Source organism: Nelusetta ayraudi, unplaced genomic scaffold, assembly GCF_046127955.1.
Source record: "Nelusetta ayraudi isolate G7.1 ecotype Tasmania unplaced genomic scaffold, CSIRO-AGI_Nayr_v1 ptg000007l, whole genome shotgun sequence".
NCBI lineage: Eukaryota > Metazoa > Chordata > Actinopteri > Tetraodontiformes > Monacanthidae > Nelusetta > Nelusetta ayraudi.
Window position 1 is genome coordinate 1,257,501 of NW_027466057.1, and position 13,644 is coordinate 1,271,144.

Here is a 13,644-nt window from a genome sequence, read left to right on the forward strand (position 1 = left end):
TGCCTGGAGGAGCTCGCCCAGTAATATTCCCGTCATCCTCAATAACACTCCCGGACCGACAACCCCTCCGCACCTTGCGCTCTCACAACATCTCTCTTTATTGGACTGCCTGCTGCTGCTGCTGCTGCTGCTGCTGCTGCTGCTGCTGCTTCTCCTCTCACCGCCGGTGCCTGTTTTTCGTTACCCTCTTCATTCTTGAGGAGGCCGGGATGGGGCGGAGCGGCCCCTGCACCCTCAGTGGAAGACGTGATTACAAAGACGGTGCGGGTGGACATGTTCTGGGGAGGCGCGAGCAGCGCGAGCCCAAAGGGAACGTAACGTAGGAGGTGATTCTGATCCCTGATCGCCCAGAGCGGGAGCTGAGCAGACGCTCTTTTACAAACATCTTACTTTCGCCAACGCGCCGTGGGTTGCGACGGCAGCGCTGTTGACCTGGGAAAACCTTTAAGTCAAGTTTTTTTTTTTTCCCTCCTCCAGATGTCAGGACCGCCAGTGCAGGGCCCAGCCTCCCTCTACGACATGACACGCCTCTTACAAGAACGCAGGAAGTCGCTGCTGCGGTCCGTGATATCACAACAAGCAAGGAGGACAATTGAGACTCAACACAAAGAGAGGTTACTTTTTGGCAACAACAACAATCCCAGACAACAGGAACCACGCACCAAGGGAATATCAGTCACGCCGGCACCTGCTCCTCCAGCTCTGCTGCAAGCTGCAGATCACAGAATGAGGGAGAAATGAGAGAAAATGTGGTGGAGTGTGACAAAGTACGAGTGGGTTCCCTGAGCGAAAGAGCTGCCAAATCATTTCTGCGAAGAACTTAATTTGACTTTAGCAAGCGTGAACAAAAAATTGCCTCATCAGCTGCTGGCCGGGATCTTTCACCCACGTTATAAAATTTGTGAGGGGGGGAAAAAACATCTTTTACTCTTAATATCCAGAGGAAGTAGAACCATTTTGCTGCAAGTTGTATTGTTGATTCAAACCTTATGCATGAATAAAATAAAGGTTATTGTAAAAAACATCATAGAGAGATATGGTGACGGGCATTATGGTGCTGCAAGACTAAATCCACTGCAGTGTAATTAATGCAAATTGAAGCAGTGAGATTAAACTACGGTGGCGTTATCGTTATGCATTATCGGTCATGTCAAAAAAGCTTGTTTTCTACTCTACTTAAAAATATATACACATACATATACATCCTCAGTGACATAAACCACTGTCTTGTGCCTCAAAACATAAAAACTTGTTTTAGCGTTGGAGCCAGATAATCAGTCAGACGTGAACATGACGTGAACAACGCCGCTGCGTTGACGCTCGCTTGCCTGAGCTGCATTGGACTCCTCATACATGCAGGCTGCGTTATTACGGCTCCGCAGGGACTCTTCACTTTGCCTCGGACATGCTACCACAAAGGATTGACCTTGTTTGCTCAGTTGGCCTTTAGCCTCCGTCACATGGCCCGATGACGCTGTAACCTTCTCGACAAAAGAGCGCTAGGCTCCGTACATCACGTCCTCCATGTGCCAGGGACTCGTAAAGTCGCTCTTTAGGGAGAGAACCAGCCTCTCTGTTTGCCATCAATCAAAAAATAAATATTTGACCTGACTCGAACAATTCACCACGAGACAGAAATTCTATTTGATCATTATGAAGGCACATGGGCTGGAATACAATGTGGATATTTTGGGGGAAACAAAATGCTTTGAAGACGTTCGAGATACAAAGGAAACGTTGTTAAAGCGCTTTAGCAGCACAACACAATTTTCTTTTACACAACCAGCGATTACGCGATGTCGTACAGCGAAGGGCGGCGAGAGAGAAAAACGACGAAGTCACGACCTTTGCTTTCAAACTTTAAATGCCTCTCAGCGTGCATCACCCTCCACACAGCCACAGTGGCACGGGGAAAGGTTGACCTTGTGTGCGTGTACGAGGAAAAACTCTGAACACAGGAAAACAAAAGGCTGTGTAGACAAACTCTTTAGACTTTTTAGATTGATTTGCACACAACGTACAACTTGCATTTAAAACTGTCTCAAATAAACAAACAAACAAACAAACACAAAAAAGCAACCGTTTTAGAGTTATTATGAGTATATTCTTTCAGGGCTTTTGAGACTTTTCCACTAAAAGGTGTTAGATTCTATGTTTAGTCCGGGTAGTTTTGAACACTCCATCACTCTCTTACCTCGTCTTAGCAGATGACCGCGGTGGGCAACAAATTCCTTTCTCTTTTTGCTCATAAAGCTCTTGCAACGGAAAAAGACTGAACCTACATCCTGGTCTTCTGCGGCGAGAAAACATTAAGAGTCACAATGACGTCGCACTCATCTAATTAGTCTGAGGAGGGGGGCAGAGGGCCGTCAGTTTTTGGACGATTACATCCAGAGTTAAATGATGTGAGGGTTGAGAGTTTTGTTTAAAATCTCATGCGAAAAAAGGTTAAATAAATTCCGGAAGTTTTAATCATTACTGATGGATGGGCAGTGTCGTGTCACACTTGTAGTAGTTTAAGAGTTTGTTTACTTACAGTACGTGGTAGAGTTGCCTGAACACTCTGCAATCTACAAATTGCAAGTACAACAAAGTAAAACTGCACTGCGACAGCTTTGCTCTTTCCTTTCTTCAAAACATACGCTGCAGAGCATCGCTCTGTTCATTTCTCTGAAATCCTGCAGAGAGAATCCCCCACAGTTATGGTCCCACACCTGAGCAGCGTCATGAGTTTTGTTTTGCACTGGTGTGAGACTTAAACTGGAGCAGGACAGAGTTCCTCGCCTCGCATGGTTGAGAGCTGGACGACGGATCTCCACGGGCTGAGCCGTCTGCTGGTGTTGATCCAAATTTCTTCTTCTAATCCAAGGTGGAGCTTTAACATTTCATCAAGTTTGACTCAAAGTGTGTACGAGCAACAAGCCCCATCAGCAGGTGTATTTAAATTACTTGTTTGTTTTTTTCATTCATGCGACCCTGTGATGTGTTGACAAAAGCGTTGCATATTTTTATCAGAGCTGCTGGAGGAAAGTGATGGATGCAGCATTTTCATTCGGTAAAGCATCCTACGCTTATTGACACCCCTGGGCAGCGACCTCAGTGGGAAATCCACAATCTTCCCATCCGGCTGCAGTGCACACCAGCCTCGCTCTTAACACAGAGTTAAATATGGACATGCTATTAGCGTAGGAGGAGGTCAACAAGACATTAGGCAATGCGTAAGAGGAATAAGATTTTTACCATGAACGAGAATGAGGGAGAGGAGGAGAAGAAAATACAGCAGTAACGAGGCAGCGGCCAGTGTTTAAGTATTCAGTTCCCTGCATTTCATTGCCTCTGGAAAATGAACTTTAGTAAAGCAGCCCCTTCGATACATGAGCCGGGAGAACAAGCTCGCAGGAGGCACAGCTGGAAAGGTTCCGCATGAATAAATAAATCTGTGAGTAACACAACAGTGTGCGTGGAGCTCAACACTGAGAGTTTGGGGGGGATCAACAGATCGATATCTGATACAAGGATGATGCATCCTCAGACAGCAGAAAACAAGCCAGTCTTTACCGCTTGTGTCCGTCGAAGTAGCCGGACAGGAAATTAATTCCAATTTATTTTGGATTTTTTTTCCAGTTTCACACTTGTGTTGCTAACGGACCATCGTGACTCTTCCTGTTTTGTGTTATTAATGTTTTCATAGCAATGTTTTAACATTATGTTTGATGTATCAATGTTAAACAAAAGAAAGTGAGCCAGACTCTCAAACAGAACCATCAACATTAGGGTAGATTAATAATTAGTGGCAGTTTGAGTTTAAAATGTGCAATGTAAATTCTTGGGCTGCAGCTGGTGTTGCACTGACGCGCTGCCTGAGTAATATTCATGCTGCCTCTTGTGTACCAGGTGTCACCAGGCACCATTGCGCATAATGAGACTGGCTCACAGCACATTGCGACGGCAGCGAGCCTGGCATGGCAGAGTCACCGAGCGCCGAACGGACAGCAGCGGCGGCGCTTAGCATTAGCTGCGTTAGCTGCGTTAGCCTCGATGGTCTTACCTCCCAGCAGCTTGGACTGGCAGTTGATGAACTCTGGCTTCCGTGCCGAGCTGTAGCGCTGACAAGTGTGATGGAGAACCTGGATGAAGGTGCACTTCTCTCCTGCTGAACCGGCGACCCACTGGTCGAACGCATTCTCGAACATCAGGTCGAACTCCGGACAATCCTTGAGGAGAAGGCCGGAGACGGTGTGAGACACGAGCGTGTAGAGACGGGGGAGTGGGGTGCAGATGGTGGAAGGGACAAAACTAACTTTGTTGGAGTCGATGCCGTTGACCTGCCGCAGCTGCTCCATCGTCCACTGTGACCTTTTGACGAAGGCAGAGGACCCATGGAACTGCTTCACCTTCGTGATGGACACGTGGGACGGTTTCTTATTTGTCACTGCAAAGAAAAAGAAAAGACAAAAGTTGAAGTTAAATAACTTCTCCAGACACTTCCATCATCTATTATCCGTCTGATATTTTCCTCGAGAATCTCCGAGGAAAACCAGCCGCACCTTCCTCGAGGAATGGCTTTGAAAATATGGGAAGGGCGAAGTGTTAGATCAGGTGAAGTGTTCGGTGAGCGCACTCCACAGAGAGGAGGGATGTTTGGATATGTTTTCTCAATCCATTTAGACAGCTGCGGTTAATACTCGGGGTGCTGGCCCCAGTCTGCTGGGTGGAACAGACAGTGGCAGACGGACACAATGCAAGCAGACTGGCAGTAATTTCCTTTTAATATATTTTCCGAGAATTCATTTATTTTCAGGCGGGTGGCGTCACAACAAATGATGAGAGCTGTTCCCGGGTCACACGGAAGGCTTAGAGCGGTTTCAAAAAGCAAAGCACTTCACAAAGAGGCAGCTGGCTGGAGGCTACTGAGCAACGCGCCGCAAGATGGAAGTGGAGAAACTTTTTTAATTTTGGAGCAAAGAAACAATTTATCTCGGTTCCCGTTAAAGGTGACGGATGTCTGGGAGCACAGAAGCACTAGCTAATAAAAACTGCTGAAGCACGAATGGGGCGGTGGGGGGTTTACTGCTGTCGATTGGTAAACGGATGATTGGTGAGTGCAAGTGTAAAACATTAACTCCTGGAGCCTGTGCATTTAAACTTGAAGAGAAGATCTCTAGAAGGTCTCTGCAGTTCCTATGAGGGATTCGAACAGGGTTAGTTCTCCTGAACCACTTTAAACACAAAACATTACAAAGTAATGAAGAATGGTATTTACTATCATCAGCGGCCACAAAGACCTTGTCTTTTTTTTTTTTGCCTTTGAGGATCTGCAAGAATGAGACGGACGGACGGACAAGTGGACAGACAGACCTACAACAGAACGCCTATGGCCACAGCTATTTTTAATGCCGCTGCTAGTTTGCGAGGCACTGCATGTTGCATCCAGTTATGTCATTGCTCAATTGCTTATGTCGTTGCGCGGGCTGCATGTAGGGCAATCAGTGCGACGTGGGAAGAAGGAAAAAAAACAACTAAACAAAACAAACTGAATATGGATAGTAGTGACCCCTGAGGCGGAGAGGCTCTGACTGACATAACCGCATTAGCATAGTAGCACACTTCTTCCATCGCGAGCGTTGAAGCGTTAAGGCTGCTTTCAAAACAAACCGCAGTCTCCAGGATTTGAGGAACAGTTGCTCTGCTGAGAAACGCCTTTTGAGCTATCCATCTATCAAAACCAACAAGCTCACACTGATATTCTGCCTGCACTCGATCCTTTCACCAGAGAACATTGCAGCGGCAGGAAAAACTTGACGACCTATCCGACACCGACGAACACTGAAGAGAGACTCGAGTCTCGCAGCCGCATTTTCATCACATCGGCGAAGAGGTTTTTAATCACACCGCCAGACGCTCTTAAGCTGAAGAAAAATTAATTACACTTTAAGCTGTTGACTCCCACCTCTCCTCAGTTGCTCCAATGCATATGAGACAATTACTTTATGTTCGAGGAGCTCCTTGCGTTTAAGCGGCAGTCGGGCGGCTTGCAGGAAAAAAAAATTATATAATGTATAAGGAGTTCTTTCCTCCTAATGGAATTAAATCTCATGTTATGCTCGAGAAAATGTCACTGCGATAATGAGTTTTAAAGGCAATGGTAGTTTTGATGCATAAAAGATAATAGGAAGTCGAATGAGCATTTACTGTAATTCCATTGGCAACGGACTCAGATGAAATTGCTGATGGTTTAGATTTTGCTACGAACAGGGGGGAGAGGGGGGGCAGTGACACACTGATGCAGGAAGGCAGCAGGTTAGAGGGCGCCAAGTGGACAAAGAGGTTTTATTTGTCGAAACAGGTGCTCGATACCAGCCCGGTTTCCTTTCTCGCTGCACATCTGCCATAAAAGCGTAAGCAATGATATCCTGGACACAATGCGACAAGTATAATAAACTGAACGGCAGCGGAGGAGAGGAAAAGAGCGGAACGGGTGAGAGGCAACCCGAGCCTTTGTTCCATGAAGGTTGTGACAGGAAGGTCACACGGGGGTTCCTGCCCTGCTCTTTTCCTCGCGCTGTGATAGCACCGCGCTCTCACTTCCTGCCACGGTTCGGTCACATGTTGTACTTGGCTGCCGGGAGGGGAAGCTCGTAGCGGCAACACTCAGAGGCCGCGGTTGCTGAACAAACGTTCTCAGGGTCTTTTTTTCGCCGGGGTTTTTTATTGCGGCTTTCAGCGTCGAAGGTGTCGTTCTGGTGCACAAATTGCTCAACTGGCAACGTCAGGAATTGATGCAGGTCTTTGGACCACCCACACATAAACAAGCGCGCTTTACTTTCTTTCACATGAAGCGACTTAATCCTCAATCCAAACGCTGAGGCTTCCCGAAAGTCTTGGCGCACATTCCAAAAATATGATAACTCTCAGGGTTGTTAAACCATCCAGCGTGCAGCTGTGAATCCACATCCAAAAATCCAAACACTCACAAAGAGAAACATTCTACACGGGGCGCAGCGATTCCTGAAAGCTGAGAGTTGATAAAACAACTCTTGATGAATACACACGTTTTACAATTGTATATATTGCACAATTTCATCGAGCCATGAATGGCAAAAGTTAGAGAATTCCTAACATTGTATTAGCCTTGTGCCAACAACTTTCAAACTCAAACACAGTGCCTGATACCAGGCCGCCACTACTCAGGGGTAACATTCTTTTACAAACCTTGAGGCTGCAATGTGTGTACCTCAGATTATCAAATTATCAAACTAGCTCAAAAGTAAAAACACACACACCTATAATAAAAATATTACTTTAAATGAATATCCACATTGTAGCTGATATTTGGCCATGAACGAAAGCCAAAGCACGGAATCTGAACTGACTTTTGTAACCGCCCACTGTAATGCTGCGGCTGAAGAGATTCATATTGTAACTCCCCAGCAGAGTCCTTGATCAACTGGCATGAAGAATGTTTTCAATCTTCTGAGCACCACCTGTCTCAACTTCAAAGAAGAATTTCACGGCCTCTATCAGGGCCAGGTGCACAACAGACCTCTCCAAAAGTCAGACCTCATGCATTAGTGCTTCGCATCTGACGCCAAGTAGAAATCCGTTGCCATGGCGACCTCCCTTGCATGAGACAAAAGACACCTGAGTAGCCGCGGCTGGCGCCCGGCCACGCTCCTGAGAGGGAAACAAGGCTGGCCAGGATTTGCGACTGCTGGATGTAGTTTAGAAAAGTCATCAAGTCAAAGTGAAGGCAGTGAGCAATGCACACACACTGATGGTGCACAGAATGCAGTGCACGCATATGGACCAAATCAAATAAAAGGAATGAATGATATGTGTATGATCTATTGACTGCATCGAAAGACTGACAGCTACGCTTTAATCAAATCAAATACATATATATATATACATATATATATATATATATATATATATATATATATCTGTGTGTGTATGTGTGTATATGCCTATATATCTGTGTGTGTATGTGTGTATATGCCTATATATCTGTGTGTGTATGTGTGTATATACCTATATACATATAAATATACATACACAGACACATGCAAATATATACATACACACACACACACACACACATATATATACATATATATATATATATATATATATATATATATATATATATATATACATATATACATATATATATATATATATACATATATATATATATATACATATATATATATATACATATATATATATATATACATATATATATATATACATATATATATATATATACATATATATATATATATATATATATATATATACACATATATATATATATATATATATATAGTATATAGTATATAGTATATCATGAGCTTTGAATTTTTTGTTTATTTTTCAATCAGGTTAGGTCTGATTTATTTTTTTTATGTGCCTCTGTTGAATTCTGCATGATCGGCAATTCTGTGTGCATTTTCCTTCCAGAAAGAAAAGTCTGAGGATGCAATAACAACTGTCCGATAATCAACATTGTGAAAAATATTGCATTTCATACATGCAAATATGGCAATATTCAATAATATTGAATATCGACCCAATCCATCTCTGTTTATGGGATGTATTCCTGTGAACCGTTAGCCAGCCATGAGTCGACAGGTATCAACTAGAAACAGACCGGCTGGCTGCAATATGACTTTGATTTAAACCAAGTCTAAACAAATCAATATTTACTGAAACCTGAGCGACAAACAGCGATGCAGGTCGGACTGACAGAAGGCAAAGCAAGCAAAGTGGATTTCCAGCAAGGATTCCACTCAAACAGTTTCCCTCTCAGGTTGGCAAAATCTGCTGCTCGATATTAAGGGGATGTTGTCTGAGGCCACGTCTAATGCTGCTTCCCCGTCTGAGTCCGTGATTATAAGTCTATTCTGGCCCTGCCCCGAGTCTGCCTCAACTAGAAACTCTTGTTTTGTTTTTGTCATAAAGAAGCTGTCGCGGCAATGAACCAGTGCTCTGGTGAGGCTCGCAAACAACATCAGCAGAACAAAGGCCTCCACAGTGTATTCATGGCTAAGAAAATAGAGTCGCTGCCGTGTCTGGAGTCTCCTCAGACGGATGGCGCTCAGACAGAGGCAAGGCACTGAGAGAGGAGGGAAAGAGAAAAGAAACTCAGACCAGACCAGATAGAGTAGAAACATTTTCTGTGCCATTTCATGCACGTAGATCCCTGGACCCTTGCCCAGAATAACGTCACTCCATGAGAGTTGAGTAATCAATTTAATTAAAAATATATTACGAGCAATCTTAAAATTACACGTCTTGTAAACTTAGAAGACATTCGACAAGACTCTATTAAGACTGGCTACCGGCTGCCAGACACCTTAACAAACACTGCTCGCTCAGACTGGCACATGAACGAGCATTTGCACTACGTTGAATCAAACGACTCAGTGACCCGACGAGTCAACTCATTCCTTTCATCTCTGCTCCTTGCCAAAGCGGAAAATTCAAAAAGAGGGATGAGCTTCTAAAGACATCGCTGCCTTCAGCCTCCGGTCACATCTGTTATCCATCCAATTATGACACTCACCCAAGGACAACACATTGTAAGAGGGTTTCAAGAGGCATGACAAATCGTGTGCGTCAGCCATTCAAAATGAAAACTCTCACTCGAGTCACCAGAGCTTCCTTAAGTTCAATTAAAATCAAAAGCAGCTCAGAATGCATTCAAGGACGCGGCAAGTTTGTCTTAACTAAAGACACCGCTACTGATGGTTTCTCGATTAAATTGCAGAAAATGACCAGGCTACGATGAGGTCACGTCTTTAACGACGTACACAATCACATAGCTGTGTGAGGATGTTTACCACCTTGGTCACGGCTCCTCTACATGTTCAGGAGGAAAACACAGGTTGTCTAGGAGGCCTGTTTTTCTCACGGGGGCCACCCAAGGTCATCCATCACTAGTGCTTTTGAACAACTTAATAACCCAGTTATTCAAGGCGAGACCCGGCCCCACATTGTAGACATTCCTCTAGAGCCATATCCCACGGATACAAGGAAATATTTAATTATACCGGGGCACTGACCTGAGATTTACCCCCCTACTGCGACTCTATGGGACGTCCTTAAAGCCCATATGTCTTTTATCCCCTCACAACCGGCCATGTTCAACCTGGGTAGATTGTATTCCTGCTGTCACAGTCTAGTGATCACATTTCAAATTGAACTGCAGTTGATGCCTCCCTGGCCCCCTCTAAACTGGCCATTTCGTTTTTAATCAAATTCAACCATAAAAGAAAACAAGATGGACAAATTTAATTAAATTTATGATCGCAATATGACAGTAAAAGCAATGTGGTACACATTTCAAAAAAAGAATAGTTTGCTGCGTCAAAACTCTGGGATGCTTATTAACAAAGACTTCAAGAACAACCATATCTGGATAATATCACACACGAGCATGTGTTGGTATTTCAGTGGAACCCAAGCGCATTCCTCAACACTTACTTATTCAAGATGATCTAAACCCAAAGCCTGGAACAGAACTCTTTCAAGGATAAAAACAACCTGCTGTCAGTGCAGGGTCATGTGTAGCAAAAAAAGAGGCTGTAAAAATCTGTTATCTGCAAAGCCAAGAGAGACGGCGCTCGTGGATTTTCCCGGATAATTTAAAACATGCTGTACATTACACGGCAAAAGCTAAATTGATGCACCCCCTTTGAGAATTCTAAATGTATTTCCAGAAAATCCAATTTGCCAAATCAAATCCCAGCGAATCCTCGATCTCTCACTCACACAGATTATTTCTTTTCAGTTTGAACTCAGATTTCTGCCTTCAAATTAACCTAAATCTGATTGCTTTTAGCCTCTTATATAATCAATCACTTAAATGTCTGGCAGGGTTGGACAAAACACTGCGAGCTCTGTGTCGCGACGTTGAGTCATGTGACAAAGAATCACAGGTTACCGAGGCGCCACCTGCTTGTGTGTGAAGGGAGACTCAAGAGGTTTGTATTGGAAACGCGAAAAGCTATTTGAGAGTTTGGACATGTGAAGCTGCAGGGAGGATTCACACAGCAGCAGCAGCAGCAAGTCTTTGGCCAAGATTGTCCAGGAGAATTTTGAGGAGGATGATATATGCAGCACGTCGCTCATGATGGATGGCTCCTCGCTAGCTTCCATTAGTCTTCTTAATTGACAACAGGCACCCGCAAAGTCCCCTCGGCGAGACGTCTCCCCAGAAATCCACAGGCAAAACAGTCAAGGTCGTGAAGATACTAGTATCATTTGATTTGAACTTGAAATATTCCTAGAAAGAGTTTTCTAAAGTAGAGAGTCGCCACAAATCCACATTAAGGACAAATGAGACAGCAGCCCTTGTCTGCTGCTACTTGTGCAAACCAGGACTACTTGGGAATGTCCTCAAGTCTAATGAAGTGAAACATCTTGGCCATAATGACCAGTGTTGAACTTGGAGAGCGGGAGCTGAGAGAGTCTCTCCGCTAAAGCTCGAGGATGGAAGTTCCGAGTTGTCGGAGTCGTTTAAGAGGAAAACACTAAAATGCGTGGCATCGCTAGGGATGAATTTGGAGGAAATATATCAAAGCGTTATCTCTAGACACGAGCTGGAAAGTTCAAAGCGCGGTCACAAACCCCCCGAGGACAACAGCAGCGCCTGTTGTAGCGATCATCAAAACACCCTGGCTTCAATCCAGCAGACAATTTGCTGTGAAAACAGGCCTAACAAGCAAAGGGGATAAGAGCATCGATCAAGCTCGTCCTGCACACCAGTTCCAGAAAGCTTTAGTACGCTAACCCAAAATCCTCATACTGCCTCAAACTGTTTCCCCTTCTAATAACCTTACATGATGGTGATTTCAACAAATTAATGGTCAGAATTTTAATTCATTATATGAATTTTAATGCATTTTTGCCCATGCACATGTCAAGTTTAAGTCTCTTCTTCTCTTCTGCTTGAGAGACCTTGACCTCAGCCACCTCAAAGAAAAACAAGGGAGAGATAACATGATCTCAAAAATGACGCAAGGTGGACACAGATGCGTACAATTAAAGGGGGTCTGGAATACGCACATGTCCACGTTTAAACAGGAAATTAGCAATTAACATCGGGATGGATCCCTACAGAATTTGCTCAAGAGGTAAAATGTGGGAAGCAGTTTAACATAATCCAAAAATGTACTACGTTTACAATCCTCTAAAACCACATCTTGCTTTTTGCTCTTTATTGTATTAGTTCTGGACATTTGTTTTTCTGGACATTGGGTCAATCAGGAGGAGATAAGAGCAGGACACAGATCGTGTCCAGGTTGCAAAGGATCGTGGGAAGGAACATAGACTGTGTTGTTTGTTTGGGCAATAAAATGTACTGTAAGTGAGTATATTCCAGCTGTGATGTGTCAAAGCAGGGTTCCCTGTGAAGAACTTTGATATGTGACTGTGTCTCAAAGTCCCGTTTTGCATGCACACATGTCCCAAAGTGCTTCATCTGCACTTTTATGCCCCTTAAACTGGCAGGAACTTTGGTGTAAAGCTTCCTCTTAGATTGGTGGCTTCTCTCAGGGCAATATTTCTTCCTCTCCTGGAGACAGAGTGAACACATAGCCAGTTGCTGCACAACCTTTAGTCACTGCAAGAGCGAGGCAAGCTCACTCATGCAGCCCGTCTGCAGTTATCAAGCCGTGCATTCACGGTCTGATGGAAAATTCGCAATGGAATATGTACATTACTCCAGCGTCACAGACACAATAGCGACAAGATCAGGCACATTTGCAGTTATTTGTGTGGTATACCTACTTGCATCATACAGCCAAGCTGCATGCGCCCCGGTACAACCATGAAGATGCTAGAACCGAACTTCAGTAAACAGTAAGCCCACACTTTATGGTTAACAAGAGAGAAACAACCGTACAACTGTGTACAGAAATGACATCAGAGCGGTCCAGAGGGAGCTCGTCACAGCCACACGAGCGCGCACGGTGTCGTTGCAGCGCACCAACTCTGCCAAGATGGATCACGAACGCACAGGACAGGACTCATTTGTTTCCTCATTCAATGAGTTTCCATCTGGACTTCCCATAAATGAGTTTCCTCAGCAGAGAAGCAGCTGGGGGCTGAGAGAATGATGTCAAATTATGATATCACTCCTCCGTTTACTCCGCCCTTTGCACAATGTCAGGCAAGGAAGAAAAAAAACAAGGCCGCCTCAGATCTCAATCTTTCAAGTTACTGCCAGGTGACAGGCAGAGTGGGATGATTCCAATAGATATAATCCGAAAAACATGTTTTCGGTGTTGCTGATGCACTCTGCGAAAGAGGCGAAGTGCTGAGACCGTCCATCTGCTCGGCGGGGCTGCATGAGCACACTTGGCGTCCCGCAGGTGCACAGTGTGCACCTATACAGGACTGTCGGGTGGCCTGCAGGGGTGCAGGGCCGTGCTCTTAATGTGAAATACCAGAGCAGAGCCCACCCGGCGGCACGCAGAGGAAGTCTCAACGTCGGAGCGCCGGAGTCCCCGCAGCACGTCGTCTCCACGCTGATCAGCCACGCAGCTGCCTGCAGAGGGCGAGATGCCATCCTGCCAGTGCATATCCTGTCCAACCTTTAAAATATGACCCGCACCAAACATCACGCTGCCCGACTGC

At 44.8% G+C, this 13,644-nt stretch overlaps 1 protein-coding gene across 2 annotated transcripts in view; it reads right to left on the reverse strand.

Moving 5' to 3' along the window:
* Positions 1 to 13,644, reverse strand: part of stxbp6 (syntaxin binding protein 6 (amisyn)) — a 39,768-nt gene that overhangs the window by 6,126 nt on the left and 19,998 nt on the right. For both annotated transcript variants that reach the window (XM_076017698.1, XM_076017699.1), the window contains exons 3-4: positions 4,302 to 4,432; positions 4,049 to 4,214 (exon numbers count right to left, since the gene is read on the reverse strand). In XM_076017698.1, the coding sequence (XP_075873813.1) occupies positions 4,049 to 4,214; positions 4,302 to 4,432 (297 nt within the window). The remainder of the gene's footprint in view (positions 1 to 4,048; positions 4,215 to 4,301; positions 4,433 to 13,644) is intronic.